This window comes from Poecilia formosa, unplaced genomic scaffold (genome assembly GCF_000485575.1).
Source record: "Poecilia formosa unplaced genomic scaffold, Poecilia_formosa-5.1.2 Scaffold104, whole genome shotgun sequence".
Lineage (NCBI taxonomy): Eukaryota > Metazoa > Chordata > Actinopteri > Cyprinodontiformes > Poeciliidae > Poecilia > Poecilia formosa.
The window spans coordinates 1,492,644-1,508,104 of record NW_006800043.1 but is presented as its reverse complement, the minus strand read 5'-3'; the positions used below and the strand labels follow the sequence as shown (position 1 = coordinate 1,508,104).

General features: G+C 38.8%; 1 protein-coding gene across 3 annotated transcripts in view; it reads left to right on the top strand.

Annotated features, from left to right (window-relative positions):
• The window catches only part of LOC103143038 (pre-B-cell leukemia transcription factor 1), a 65,277-nt gene extending 50,024 nt beyond the window's left edge, over nucleotides 1–15,253 (top strand). Inside the window, exons 3-9 of one of the 3 annotated variants that reach the window (XM_016674970.1) lie at nucleotides 1,177–1,421; nucleotides 4,762–4,952; nucleotides 5,434–5,569; nucleotides 6,150–6,309; nucleotides 8,380–8,492; nucleotides 9,643–9,741; nucleotides 13,424–15,253. In XM_016674970.1, coding sequence (XP_016530456.1) covers nucleotides 1,177–1,421; nucleotides 4,762–4,952; nucleotides 5,434–5,569; nucleotides 6,150–6,309; nucleotides 8,380–8,492; nucleotides 9,643–9,741; nucleotides 13,424–13,516 — 1,037 coding nt within the window. In that variant the 3' untranslated portion in view covers nucleotides 13,517–15,253. Of the gene's footprint in view, nucleotides 1–1,176; nucleotides 1,422–4,761; nucleotides 4,953–5,433; nucleotides 5,570–6,149; nucleotides 6,310–8,379; nucleotides 8,493–9,642; nucleotides 9,742–13,423 lie in introns of those variants that run through there. The other 2 variants (XM_007559417.2, XM_016674971.1) reach the window with 2 other exon arrangements.
• The last annotated feature ends 208 nt before the right edge of the window (nucleotides 15,254–15,461 follow it).

Genomic DNA, 15,461 nt, shown 5'->3' with positions numbered 1-15,461 from the left:
CTGAAACAGGCAGGACAGCAACAATTTCCACAGAGGTGGTGGAACACCTGCCTGCTTAAAACGTGCAGATAAATAGGACTGTGTCTGTACCTTGTTGTTGTTCGCAAGAAATTGAGGAGCCATATTAATCGCGGTGCGTTTTAGTTTGAGCCACATTTACCTTTTGTTCAAAACGATTTGTAAATAAACTGCTACACCAGGTTTCCTTGGAGACAACAAAAAGTGCTCTTCAGATCATCGTAGAAATAGAGGTCTGTTTTTCTAATCAGAAACAATTTGTGATATAGTTAAAAAAAATTGATAAACAACAAAACCTGCCATTTTAAGGGACTTCTGCATGAGATAATAAAACAGGAGTAAATAGCATAAACATATGTTTGTTTACATGAAGAGAGGCAGTGTCAAACTGCAAGAAGGGCATTGCACTAATCAGGGGTTTCCTAAAAAATAATAAAAATTACATTTTATACTGTCGTTAGCTTCTTATTTTATCATTTACTCCAGTTAGCTTGGCTTACAAAAGCAGCAGCCACCGCGCGCATTTCCTAACAGATGTAGATTTTCTTAAGTGATTTTCCAAAGTGATTTGAGACTTTATATCTCATGAAAATCTATTACATCTCATAACTTAAGAGAATCAGTATTTGATAACTGAGTAAGATTACCTTAATGGCTTCTGATTAAGTTTAAACTGTTTACCACTCTGCTCTTGCAGTTTACCTTTTAATACTTATATCATGTTTTGCAGTTATTTAATTCTGTCTTCCTTACTCTATTATAGCTATATCCTTTTAATCAACTACAAGGCATCATGCATGCCGTGTTAATGTGTTTTCTGCTAAAAACCCCATCGGCTGAAGACTAAATGTAGAGTGTACATACAGAGAGAAAAAGATGAGCTCTCGTTAAAGGGTTGTGTTCATTTTAAATGAATTTATAGATCGAATTGATGAAATTTTCTCCTTTTTATGGTCTTGCAGACTCTGAAGCTGCAGATTTTTATAGCACAGGCTTGAACTTTAATAATGACAGTCATTTTTCAGCAAGTTCAGCCTGGAGCTTGCAACAGCAGGGACAGTTTTTTTTATTCTTCTTCTTTTTTATGTGCGTAAAAGTCTTGTAGTTCAGTTAAAGATGTGTGTTTAAAGTCATGTTCGTCGTGTCTGTCCTCTGCAGTGCTCAGTATCCGCGGCGCCCAGGAGGAGGAGCCTCCAGATCCCCAGCTGATGCGACTGGACAACATGCTTCTGGCAGAGGGTGTGGCCGGACCGGAGAAAGGTGGCGGGTCTGCGGCCGCGGCTGCCGCTGCCGCGGCCACCGGCGGCGTCGGTGCAGATAACTCTGCAGAGCACTCCGACTACCGGGCCAAGCTGTCTCAGATCCGACAAATCTACCACACGGAGCTGGAGAAGTACGAACAGGTGGGAAACAGTGATCTCAGTCTTTATTACGTGATGAAAACACAACAAGGGTTCACTCATCCTGAAAGGCCTTTCAGACTCACTGCATTTTCATTTGTGCTGCTGTTTTACTTCAACATGTTAGCAGTTTTTGCTACATATATTCTGGAGAGAATCACATTAACACATCAGATATCATTTGCTCTCTTCACTTAAGGTTATAAACAAGCATGTAAGCTTCAGGTAATAAGATTATCTACCATGTTGATGATGCTTTAATCATCAACATGGGAGAAAAATACCCTCCCAGTCTTGGTAAGAACTTGTTCATTTAAACTTTTGTTCTTAGCCTCTGAAGCAGATACAAAATTAATGTCGTGATGTAACGTTTGAAGGTTCGTCATACATTTTTTTTTTTTGAAACGTCTCAGATGTAATGGCAGTATAACAAACTCTAGTATTGCATCAGTTTTGAAAGCAATGGAAGGAAGAATCTTCTGCTATAGATAAACACAGTGATTATTGCATAAATATTTAAGTCTTTACTGCACTCATTAAAAAGAAACAAATGTATCCAATCTCCCTTTTACTAAACAAAAGACTTTTTTTTGTAGAAGGGAAGATTTATGTTCTTCTTTCATATCCGTACGAGTGTAAAATGTTAAAACATCTGAAGCATTATCTAAATGGATAGAGGAAACCCTGTACTAAACATAATTACATATAGCATGTTATGGATCATTTACTTTGACCTTTTTTGCTATGTGACTGTTGGTCAACTTGCCTCGATATTCGTAGGGGCAAAAAGTGAAGACAAAGTCTTAGGACCTAAAATTATACCAAATCCGGCAGCTTTCGTTAACTTTAGAGGACACCAGGTGGTTGGAGCAAATGCACTATATATATATATATATATATATATATATATATATATATATATATATATATACACACACACACACACACACACACACACACAGCAGAGTCTGTTTGTGGTGGGTTCTCTTCAGGTAGTCTGGCTCCCTCCCAGAGTCTAAAAACCCTATTGTGATTGCGTGTGTGTGTGTGTGCATGGCTGTGTGTCTCTGCAGTCCTTGGAGCTAGGCAACACCCCCCGACCCCCGACCCTGCATAGACAGGTGGATGCAGACAATGGAAAAATGGCTCTTCGTCCACTGACTTTCTTTTCCTTGACTGATTTTTAGCTATGACTAATGTATTAGGGTGTTTTTATTGTGTAATACAAGTACAAACCTTGTGAAGACAGGAAGCAATTAGCCCTGCCAACAGCATTTATCACACGTTTAGCCTTCCTCACACAGGAAGGCTAAACGTGTGAAAGAAATCTGCTGCTGAAATTGCCTCACTGGCTAAAAATGGTATATACAGGCAATTAAAATCAAAACTTTCAAGGTACATTATCCACTACCAATTGCTTCGTCTTGAGAAGGTGTGAATTTAACAAAATTGGATTTAAAATGAGAGACCTGAATAGTAATGCAATTACGAAGTTATACTGTGTACACTGTAGGAATCCATTATAGATTGGTTAAATTCAGGAAAATCCTGCGAGTTTGATGTCAGCGATGAAAAAATTCCAACTTAGATTGGCAATCATCATTAAAATGTAGTTGCTTTCAGATTCCTTCTGTTACGGCTTCTTTTGTCACACTTAAGCCGTCAAAGTACTTTTAATCTCAGCGATAACGTTGATGAAATACAAAATTCTGTTTCCAAATAGTGATTTCAAACCAAACTGGCACAGGTCATGTCTAAACATTATTACATTAACTGTGACTCAGTTTCATGAGCAACATCCAAGAGAATGAATCATTTAAATAATGCCTGTCTGACAGCGTGAAGTAGGTTAAAGCATTGTCTACAAATGGAGAAAACATGTAGGGAACCTTCCCAGAAATCACTGTTTGTCTAAAATTACTTCAACATAGCAACAACAGTTCATCCAGGAGGGAACATTTCTGGAATCATTTGTGAAAAATATTCTACGGTGATGTGAAAAACACATTGTCAGTTACAAGTTGTGTTATGTTTAGTTATGTTCAGAGAGCAATTGGATTTTCTTCGTCCCTTGCAAGAACATAGAATTTGCTTAAACATTTGAATGTAGCAAAAGAAAAACAGAAGAGATCTGTAAGGAAGCAATTATGGCACAGTCTGTCTTTCATTTAAATTATAGTCATCTTTGAAAGTTCTTTAAAAGTTACATTTATTTGTCTGAAACTGGCAGAAACCTTGTGTGTCTGCCGACGGGAAAAAAACACACATGCTGCAACTTCCAGCTACTATAATAACATAGCGTACATTATTTCAAGGCTTTTTACACATTTTTACTTGACGAGAGGGCATTCGGCGTGGCAAGTCCTGTAACTGTTGCAGTGTCCAAAACCGGTCTCCCCTCTTTCTGTGCTGTAGGCCGGGACAAAAGTCCCACCTTCGGATCTAAAGGGATAGTTCACGTAAACAATGGATGCTCTGTGGAGCTCATCTTCTCTGTATAACAGTGGGATGCTTTTGAAATGAGAACTCGCAGGACAACTCATGACAAGCCAAGCTTTTAGCGACGCTATCTTTAGCAGGCAAGCAGCCATTATATCAGTCACACACCAGCTCTCCTCCAAAGACTGTAACGTTCTTGTCATTCCCTTGGAAGTCAAAGCGTTTCGGGTTTTGTCATCTTCTCCGAGGAAGGCTAGTCATCGCTAACTGTCACAGTCGATATACACCTGAGCATTTTTGTGTCACCGCGCTATGTACACCCTGCGTTGGTATGAGTGAGTAGTGTCTTGCCGCGTGTGTGTGCGAGCAGAACGGCTGCTCGCCGGATCACTTTGACTGACGTAACCCTGGTGTTGACAAGCAACAGACACCTCGACTCCGAATGCAGTCATATCCAGTGACTGATTCAGACACAGACAGAGGTAGACGGAAAGATGGAGTGAGAAGAGCGGGAGACAGTTTAAACCTCTTGAACGTGAACGGGACTGAAAGCCTGCTGTCATTTTACATTTCTCCTCCCTTGTCACATCTTCTCTTCCATTGAAGAGAAGTGCTTTTAATATTCAGAGCACCACAAGTATTACTGCCTCCGCCGTATGACTCCGCTGCCACATTTGTTTGCCTCGAAACGTGGCGCTGTGTCTGCTGCTTTAATTTAGACTATTCTTATTGCCTCTAACACCACTGCTGTTTCACTGTCAGCGCTGCCCGCGTGAATTCGGGGGCCGGCCGGGCGACCGCGCAGCCTCTCCAGAATCCAATTTCACCCCTTTGTTCTGTCTGAAGCTGTCGAGCCTCTGTGATAGTTATTTCTCTTATGAATCCTGTCTGTCTGTTCGTTCAGGCGTGCAATGAGTTCACCACCCATGTGATGAACCTGCTGAGGGAGCAGTCTCGAACACGACCCATCTCGCCCAAGGAGATTGAGCGCATGGTCAGCATCATCCACCGCAAATTCAGCTCCATTCAGATGCAGCTGAAGCAGAGCACTTGCGAGGCCGTCATGATCCTGCGCTCACGCTTTCTTGACGCCAGGTCTGTGTGTGTCATCATGGTTTAGTACAGCAAAGCCTGCTCCTATTTTCTAATGGAATATGTATTTTTGAAGGGCTTCGGCAATAATATGGGTTTATTTCTAGCTTTACATTTATCGATAGATTACTTTTTCTCTCCTTTTTTTCTTCATTTTTCCAAATTAGTTCATTTATGCGATTCCAAATGGCAGCTAATGTCACCATAAAGCACTTTCCAAGGCAAACTATAGCCAATGTATTTAATAAAATTATGTCCAAATTCATATCTATCAGTCACACTTTGTTAGTCCCAAAGGGAAATTACATAGAGTTAGACGTAAAGAAAGTGCACCGAAGGGTAAATAAACACTGCTAAGCGCAGACACACTGAGAAATGAGAAGTTTCTACGAGGAAGACGGTATAAGTGAGTGCAAATGGCTAACTAATTTGTAAAACAGATATCCTTCCACGTTTTCTCACATTTATTCTCATTTCTTTCCAGACGAAAGAGGAGGAACTTCAACAAACAGGCGACAGAGATCCTGAACGAGTACTTTTACTCCCACCTCAGTAACCCCTATCCAAGCGAGGAGGCAAAAGAAGAGCTGGCCAAGAAGTGCGGCATCACCGTGTCGCAGGTAACCAGAGACGCCTCATCTACGTGACTTACGACATTTTCCTGAAGAACATAAAGCAATTTCCTTTCATGTTGGAATCATAATGCTGCTGTGGACTGCTGTTAGTTTTAAGCTGAATTTACTCCTGGGGGGGGGAAAAAAGTAATTCAGATTTAACAATTTGTATTTATAGCAGCAGAGTTGATGACTACAATGTTTTATTCTGTTTAGGAAATGTTATCAGAATGACCTGTTTACTTGTGACCAAGAAAAAAAAGAATTAAATTAAGATACTTTGAAAAATAATTAAATTATTTTAGTTTGCATATTTAACTTTTTGGAAATATGGACAGTGTATTTTTTTATAAGCAAATAGTGATCAAAATAAATGGATCAGGATGATGTTACTTTGTTTTGAATGCATCTACAAGTTCACATGTTTTATTATCTAATTCTGTATCAGATGATGACATTGTATCAAATTATATTTTCGACAAAACTGCTCCTGTAATTTATTTTTAGAACACGAAGATAAGGAGAGTTTTTAATATTTCAAGTTAACTTTCGGCACTTTCACCGGCGCTCTCTGCCGTTGTGACAGGTATCAAACTGGTTCGGCAATAAGAGAATCCGATACAAGAAAAACATTGGCAAGTTCCAAGAAGAGGCCAACATGTACGCAGCCCGGACCGCCGTCAACGCCACCAGTGTGTCGGCTCACGGCAGTCAGGCCAACTCGCCGTCAACTCCCAACTCAGCAGGTGAGCTTCGGTGTCACATTTCACAGTATTTAGCTTTAGCGAAAAAGGAAGTGCTGCTGAGTTGCAAGTCTGTTCTTCTACGTATGGGAGAGAATATGGATGCACAGAGTTTATGCTCTCACACTGGAGCCGCAGCTCAAGGTTTCGGTCTTTGCTTCTGTTTAGACTGACGCAGTGGCTCTTCTCTCCTTAACTAACCCAGATTCGCCTTGGCTTCCTTGTCTGTCATTGCAACACTTCTCATTCTGCGCTGCCTTTACAGTCTGTCTCATTTTCTGTCTCCCTCGCTGCGTTATTGACCTCTCGGTCTCGTGGACGTTAATTTTTTCCTGCCTCCTGTCCGGTTGACCTCATGTATGCCATTAAGCCGCTCTAAGGGCAAGCGGAGTCTTTTGTCATATAGAGACTTTGCAACTGTATTGGATTAGGACCGGGCGTTGAAATCAAGTTACCTGATGCTCTCTTTACATCTGGGGAGCTGGGGTCCATTAAAGAACGAAGAAGATTCTTTGGGTCTTCCTGCACATCAATTATTACTTCCTTAATGAAACACTAGCAGCATAGACATTTAACAGTAATACAATCTGGAAGCCTTGTTTTAACTTAAACAGTTTAGCAATGACGATCTGTCTCGTTGTTGTTGTTGGTGGATGTTTTTCTTTACCTACTGACCTACAGCGCCTGTCGTGGGCAATTTTGTTGAAAAAGATTTCTTATCTGCGGTGCTGTTAAAGATTTGTTCTGCCGTTTTTTGTTTGTTGTTTTTTTTTTTTTTTATCACAGTTAAATGCAGTTTTCCAATGATGATTTTATTTCTTAATGGTTAACAAAGGTAAATAAACCAACCTGGCTCTGTTCCGAAAAGTATTTAATAACTGCCGTTAACTACATTGAGTTCAATGGCCAGATTACTGCCAGAATCACAAAATCACTCAAATAAAACCTGACAACGTGAAGTCAGCTAAAAGAGAAGCACGTCCATAGAAAGTAATTAGAGAACAGATGAGGCGTGAATGACATTTAAGAGGGGTTCAACGTCACACACACAAATGGGAGGAATCTTTGAGTAAAATATGTATTTATGGTTTTAGGAGTCACTGCAGTCACTTTTAGGTTGGCTGGTGCACAAAGAGCTCAAAATAAGCAAAAATATGTTTTGTGATGTTTAATGCTGAACAAGGCATACAATTATATGGCTTTTTTAGTCTCCGATTAGCAAAGTTACACAGAAAAACTTAAAAAGTAAAACGATCAAACACCGTCATTTCAGCCTAATTGGACATATCAAACAACATTTCTGAGTTTTCTCCTGAAAATCACCTGAAAATTTATTTAAATTAACTTATGAAATATATATATATATATATATATATATTTTTTTTTTTTTTACATATTTAGCCATTTCATAAGATAGATCTAATTATGCTTTTTACAAAACGTAAGAAAGGTTGCAAAAAAAAAATAAAAGTCATTTTAAACATTTGAAAAATAATAGGAGGTAATATGAAAATCCCTGGAAGTCCCCTCAAGATTTTATTTAATTTTTTTTATCTCTTGAGATTTTAATCCTCTCTCAGGGGATATCTATGTACTTCAACTTTTTGTTGACATTATTTGAAAGTTTTTATAAACATTTTGAAAACACAATTTTCTATGCTTTTATTGTGCCAAACACCCACAGTTTACATTCAATCCCATTCAAACTACTACTGCCGGATAATTACACATGCTGGACAGTAGTCGTTGCTGCCACACATGCCGTAGTCAGTAATCCGTTTTATTAATTTTTCCACACAGGGCTAGGTTGGTCTGGATAGCTTTTTTGGGGTGGGGGGATCTACTTGGTTAATCTGTGATATTATAGCTGTTTTGATTATCTGGAACATTTACAGTGACAAAGACCTAAAAACAAGGAAGCCATAAGGTTTACTCAGCTCTGTCCCATCCTCTCAGACTAACCAACTTAATGCTGTTTTGCTTGAGCATGTTCATTTTAACTCCTTTCTCTGTGCCTTTCTTCTCTTTCTCCCTATGCTTTCTGTCTTCCTCCATGCCTCTCTGTATTCTCAGGTTCTGCTGGCTCTTTTAACATGTCAAACTCCGGAGACTTGTTCATGAGTGTGCAGTCCCTCAATGGGGACTCGTACCAAGGGGGGCAGGTTGGGGCCAACATACAGTCCCAGGTAGGCGAAAACATGTCAAATTTCCGAGACTTTATCCAGTCGTTGACCAGTCTGGGGGTGCCCACGTTAGCTTGACCTACACACTGAGTCCGAGGTTGCCCTTAGCCTCCAGCAGTGCATTAATGTAGATAGCAGCATTGTCAGGCAGCTGAATAGACGACGGCAGACAGTTTTGGAAACGTTGCAAGACTCATCAGCACTCCTGACACGGGTTCACATAGCCACTGGTGCGCTGTGGCTCTGTGACCTTGCCCAAGTGGACAGTTATGACCATTACAGTGTTACAACTTTCACAACAGATTAAGAAATCAGCACCCACGGTGGTATCTTTTTGTAGTTTTGATGCTTTTAGCATCGTTTGCACCACTTCTTTTCAGTTCTGATCAGCTCTGCAAATGCTTTAGGTCACTCATAAATATGCAAAGGGGACAAGCCTTAAATGAGATAAGGATGTCTTCTGGATTTGCCTTTATATTAAATATTTAAAAAGTTAGGCATGTTAGAATGGCGTTTTATAATGAAGCCAGAAGCTATGCACGTCTCGGAGTGAAATTAAGCTGTTACCGCTTGATTTAACGCAAAAGCTCTTATCAGCTGAGCAACGGCCATCATCTTCTCAGTTACATTAAATTCTAACAAAGTCTTGTCTTTTGTTTTAGTAACATGATATCCCACTGAATTTCTTTTAACCCATATTAGGGATTGCAGAGTTCTTATTTACTTATTTAAAAAAAAAAAAAAATCATGAATAGCAAATATTTTCTCGCAATTCGATATGATTCAAAGTAAAAAAATAAAACTGGCTGATAAGCCTGAACAACCTGACAGTTCTGACAGACGCCTTCGCAGACAGCGAAGAGAACTCACTGCAGTCTGCATGCAACTGCTAATTTCTGACACTGATGACTTATTTACCAACAGCTACAAAAATGCTTTAATATTTGGTTTCTCTCTATCATTTTGTCCTTTTGCTTCCTCCGTTGCAGAGCTTGTATGAGCAGCCAGATCATTCAGATCCATTGTTTGTAACCTTTTCTTGTTTATGATAGCCTTTTATTATCAGAGTGACCTTTCCTTGCACATCGCTGTCTTTATTGCACAGAGCTTTTGTCTGACCGGGCCCTTTTGTCTGTGTCCCCCGCTGTTCCAGGTGGATACCCTTCGCCATGTTATCAGCCAGACCGGAGGATACAGTGACAGCCTCGCAGCCAGCCAGATGTACAGTCCGCAGGGCATCAACGTAAGACCTGTAAACAATCTCCCTCTGTTCTTCCTGACATACCCTTTGCTGTTCGGCTCTGAAATGATTCCTTTGTGGCAGGATGTGCGTGATAGTGTTCAAATCTGGGTGCATATTGTGACAAGGTACCAGGCAGATCCTCCTAGACTGTTTGACAACAGACAGAAAAAGAACAAAGGAGTCAACCCCCTCACCAATGATAATCTCTCAAAGAGTCACTCAATTTGCTTCTCAAAAAAAAAAAAAGAAAAAAAAGAATAGGCATATATATTTCTTGCTGAATCTGAGACGAACCTTTTAATCAGCCAATCAAAAATTGGAACTAGCAACCTATGGCTACTTTCTGGACTACGGCGCCGGACTGAGCGGGACGCTCAGCACTGGAGGCTACGTGTTAGCGTGCAGATCCACGGCGACAGGCTGCACGGGGGTTGACCAGAATCGATACGACAGTCACAGGGACGGAAAGAGCGAGGCTTTGGGCGAACAGTCCAAGCACATTGGCCAGATCAGTCATCCACAGGAACAGCAGCACTGACAGCCAAGCCCGCGACATGCCTCCTGCTAAAATAGGAGTGCTAATATGTCCAACTTGCCGCAACACGCAACAGGCTGGACGCAGTTGCTGTTAAATGTAGAAATTGGCTGTGAGTCATATAATGTAATCTGAGACTCTCTGAGACAAAACCAAGAAATCTGGTGTCTCTCTGTGTGATAACAAGTAAAACCTGGTTTGTAATATCATAATATTTACACAAATACTTTAAAAAATGCTTAACATGCAGCAGTTATTCTCACTGCTGCAAAATAGTCAAACATATTTATGATTGTTATATTTATGCTTTATTCAACATTATTATTTGTTGTAATCTGAATTCTGATACACAGACTTAAGTTAATATGTTGAAAACCTTCTGAATTGAGAAGCTGTTATTGTGCAGAATACTGCCACACAAATGCAACAAGCTGCTTTTAGCTGGTTTATTAACTGGCCTGTCTGAACTGGCTGAGCCTGCAAACAGCTAACACTTGTCACTTGTAGCTTATCCACTTTTATTTATTTATTTATTTATTTTAGTTCATTTAAAAATGTAATTTCCAGGCACTTTTCAGCTGTAGTTTCAAAACACTGTTATCATATGACCAATTGGTCTCAGTTATGTAGCGTAAGAGTGAAAAATGTGCAGAAGTCTTTTATTCACATAGCTGACTGGCAGTGCGCAGCAACATATACTGGATACTTTTTGCTCCATACAGCTACTCTGGCTTTTTCTTGTGACATGACTTTGAAAGGAGTGACATTTCAACAAATTAGAAACCGTAACTTTCTAAAACCTTAATACAACTTGATCCAACTAAACTGGTTCCATAATCACATGAACAAGTAATAACAGACACGTTACTAATGTGGTGTCTCCTTTTATTTTATTATCTTGTATGCACAATCCAGAAAGTGGCAATATATACGTAAAACATTCACTTTTGTTGGCAAATAAAATAGGGGAGCTGAGACAGTAGTTAGAGATTGATGCATAAATGTGGACAGTCATATATTTTCATTTTCGATAGGATTTAAAACTTCCTCTATCAAAAAGCCTGCTACATATTTTTATCTATTGTAATCCTTAGAAGAAAATAAAACGAATAAATCCAAATCCAATTGAGCCAGACACCTGCGCGCAGCAGTAAAAGCCTCCGTATCTAAGACTTTAATATCAAAATAAAAGTTTAGATAAGCACCAAAAAAGAACACTTTAAACGAAAAATGCTTGCACAGCTAGTCTGAATGAGGTTTTATATTTATAGAGCTGTGTTTTTTTTTGTTTTTTTTTTTTTTTTTTTTTGCTCTGTACAATTTACTGACTGAGCTCTCGTGGCTCACCTCTCTCTCTTTATCCTTGAACAGCAATTACACCCCCTTAAATTGCTGGTGGGTGTCGCCTCACTTGCAGACTGGAAATGTGTTTTTTTTTTTTAATTCTTTTTCTCTCTGAATGAGATGACAGACGGTCTTTACGCAAAATAACAGGGTTTGGAAATATGAGGCTGCCAAAGCACGTTCCCAGCGCTCACTAATAGCGTGGAAATTGCAATTAATGTCCTAAATGGTCCTTAGTCGACCTTTTATCGCGATTTGAGATGGCTTCCGTTTTTAAAAAGCTGCATTTTATTGTGATAATTTATTCTTTTATCAAACATCTCGGGGGTATATTCAAGATACATGAAAGCCCTGTGTGTTCTGTGTTTCATCTCCTCTGTTTATCTCACATTAAGTCTGTCGCGTGAAAAGGAAAGTGAGAGAAGTGGCACGGAAATATTTTTTAAGGCTCCTTAGCATTTCAGTGATCTGCTGCAGACGAAGTCTTTCATGCTTACATTAAAGTTGAGGATTTACCTCTTGAAAATACTGACAGGAATCACAATCTGCTGAATCTGAGGGAAATTTTCCCTAAAGTTATTCCTAAAAATGCAGGCATGTCTCAGTTTTTATGGTATCTTAGGGTGGGACTAAAATAAACTTTAAATTTGTGAGTTCGAAATTCTATCTTATATATACTTATGAAGTGTTGCTCGTACACTCTGTGTGCTTTTAACATTGTCTATGCATTTTACGTTGTTTTCGTATGTTTGAAATGCTTGGCTGTAAAACAAATGTCCTCCCTGGTGGACAATAGCGATATTGACTTTGCCACAAAGGAATCAACTTTGAGCATAAATTTCACATATTCTACTATAATAATAAAAACACATGATGCTTAATTTCTGAAGGAAAAAAATGTAAAGAAACCTGTCAAGCCTCGCTAAGCATTTCAGCGTCGGTGCTGCGATGCACCTATGAATGTTGCGGGAACCAATTAGGAAGCAGTCCCATTCCCTGCTGAGGTGGAAACTGTCAGAGTTGGCGATCAGAAGCGATCACATCTAATTCCAGCATTTCCGACATAGCTGGTAGCTGGTAGCACAGTCACACTAAAGGCCCGTCTTATCTTTTATCTGTTATATTACAACCCTGTAGAGAGCGACTGAGAAAACGTCTAGTATTATTTTTATGCATCAGTTCAGAGAGAGCCTGTTGAATCTGTTTTTTATTATTATTATTATTATTATTATTATTATTATTATTATTATTTTAGATTCTGTCTGAACAATTGTTCCTCAAGTTTTAGTTAATAACACTCTCCATTTGTGCCTAAGTGTTTTAGCAACAGACATGGGCAGGAACAGTAGAAGTCATGGTTGGCAATATCCAATATGCTGTATATATCATATTCAAATTAGCTGCGGATGTAATGCAGAAAAACTGCTATAAAGTAGTTGTTAAAAAAAGCTGTCTGTATAAGAAGAAAATTGTATAATCCTGAGAATATGTGAACAGCAAAACACAAACTAATCATCTGTTTTAGGAATCCATAACAATATGATCACTTTTTGTTCATTTTCTTTCTTTCCTTTTTTTTTTTTTTCCTTGATTATTTTTTATAGATTTTGCCTTTAAAACTTGACCTGCTAAATGATAAAGTTATTTAATATCATAAGGACATTTCTGAACGGGTCGAAAAGAACTCAGATCTCTGAAAATTTACATGAAATATGGGTGGCAATACCTGTTCTTTGTCAGCTTTTGTTTCCTGTGTTTGTGTTCTTTGTTTCCAAGTTTTCACTGCGCTCTTTTCTTCTCTCGCATTCGCAGACGAACGGCGGCTGGCAAGATGCTCCGACTCCTTCGTCAGTGACATCGCCCACAGAAGGACCCGGGAGCGTCCATTCAGATACTTCCAACTGAATATCTCCATCTCCACACCTCATCCCCGAAAGAATAAAACAAAACAAACCAAAAAAAAAACATGAACGAACGTTGCTCCTCACAGTGTTAAAAACCAAGGAATTCACTTCCCATATTTCGGCGAGGTCCTGTGAAATCCTAGCCCTGAACGAAAAATGTTTCTCAGCCTATAACAACAGACTTTTGGGATACGAATAAGAAGTTTCGCAAGAAAAATCCAATAACATTTCAATCAGCGGAGGGTTTGTACAGCTTTCACATAATAATCAGAGGGCTGGGGTTCCTTATTCACTTGTAATGTTTTCACTCAATATGATGAGATGATCAAATAAAGTAGATGAATAAAACCATTGGTTTAACTGAAAATACTTCATTCTACCTCTCAGCCACTAAAAAGAGTTAAAAAAAAATGTCAGTGACCATTATTTGTTTTTGTAAAAATGAAACTTTTGTCTTTGCAAACAAGAGGCACATCTTCTTACATTTTGTTGTCTCTCACCTACTCCATGGTACGCCATTTAGACTTAAATATTGCTCAGTTGTTTACAATGTGTGCTCGATAAAAGTATGTTCATCCTCCCCCTTCTGTCTCCGGCAAGTCAAAACTGAGTTCTGTCAGGAGATTTTACCTCTAAGGTAACCCTGTGAAGTATGCTATCTGTAAAACAATAAAATAAATACTTGTCATCAAAACAGACAAGCTTGACATCGTTCATTAAGATGCGAGGGATATCAGCGGAAAGTCTTTCACGCAGTCTTGACTTTGCTTCTGCAGCACATTGGTACAAAGGCAGATGCAAACAAAAAAAAAAAAAAAAAAAAAAGTCTGCGGTACTGTAAAGCTCTTGTTCTTTTTTTAAATCTCCGAGAACATTTTTTTTTTCTTTTCACATTACGTTTTGCTGTCTTCTCTGTCTGATGATACCAAAATGCTCACATAACCAAATCAAAACCTTTACATGTCATGTAGTGTGCTATTTCATCAAATATTTACTGCGTTATTTCTTTATCAGCTCATCTACATGGCTCCTTTATAAAAAGAAAAGAATTTTAAAAAGTGGTGCATTGAGGAGACTAAAATATAAATTTCAACAGGAAAAAGAAGTTTGTCATAATTGTTTGTAATATATTTTTTAATACACAGAGACGCAATCCACTGATACAGGGACATCTTTATGTTAACAAGAGTTTTTCCACACAGTGGATCCTTCTTCCTGATTCTAAAGCACAGCTCTGGTGCCGCTCCGAGCATTAAGTCACTGATTATCGTTACATAAAGAAGTATGACCTACGGCTCAGCTGATGGACATGTAAAGAAGAGTACATTCCCATTTTGTCGAACTACGCCTTCTGGAGCGCATTACACCTTTGGTCGATTACATGATTCAGCGGGTTCTTTAGCAGAACTAAAAACAAACATGAAGTTCATTCTGACATTTATGAACAAATGTTAGTCATTAAACATCCAATATTTGAACATGATATTATGTCAAATAATTGTGTTTTATAAGCAGCCCAACCTTGTTTATAGTTATTTTTTATGTTGTGTGACTTATACTTTTGTATTTGATTTTACTGGCATGCTACTTTTTTTTTCTTTTTTTCTTTTTTTTTGGTCCTCTGTTTTTGTGATTTAGCTCATGAACTTTCGACATGTGTTTATGTGCACCTGTTGTGCTTGACTTGCCTTGTTGCAAAGGGTTTTCAACACATTAAAATAATATGTACTACAGTGCAGGTATAGAGCTGCTTCTTTTTCTTTCTATGCTGAGTCCTCATGATGAAATGAGGATTGTCCTTGTAAGCGCCTCATTGTTTCTGGAAATGTCTTCATTCACATGCAAAATGATTGAAGTAAATGGGTATGCAGACAGCTTCTGCAAGCATTTTTTTTTTTTAAATGAATGTGCAGTCTCAGGTGCTGAGTTCAAAAACAGTACATTGG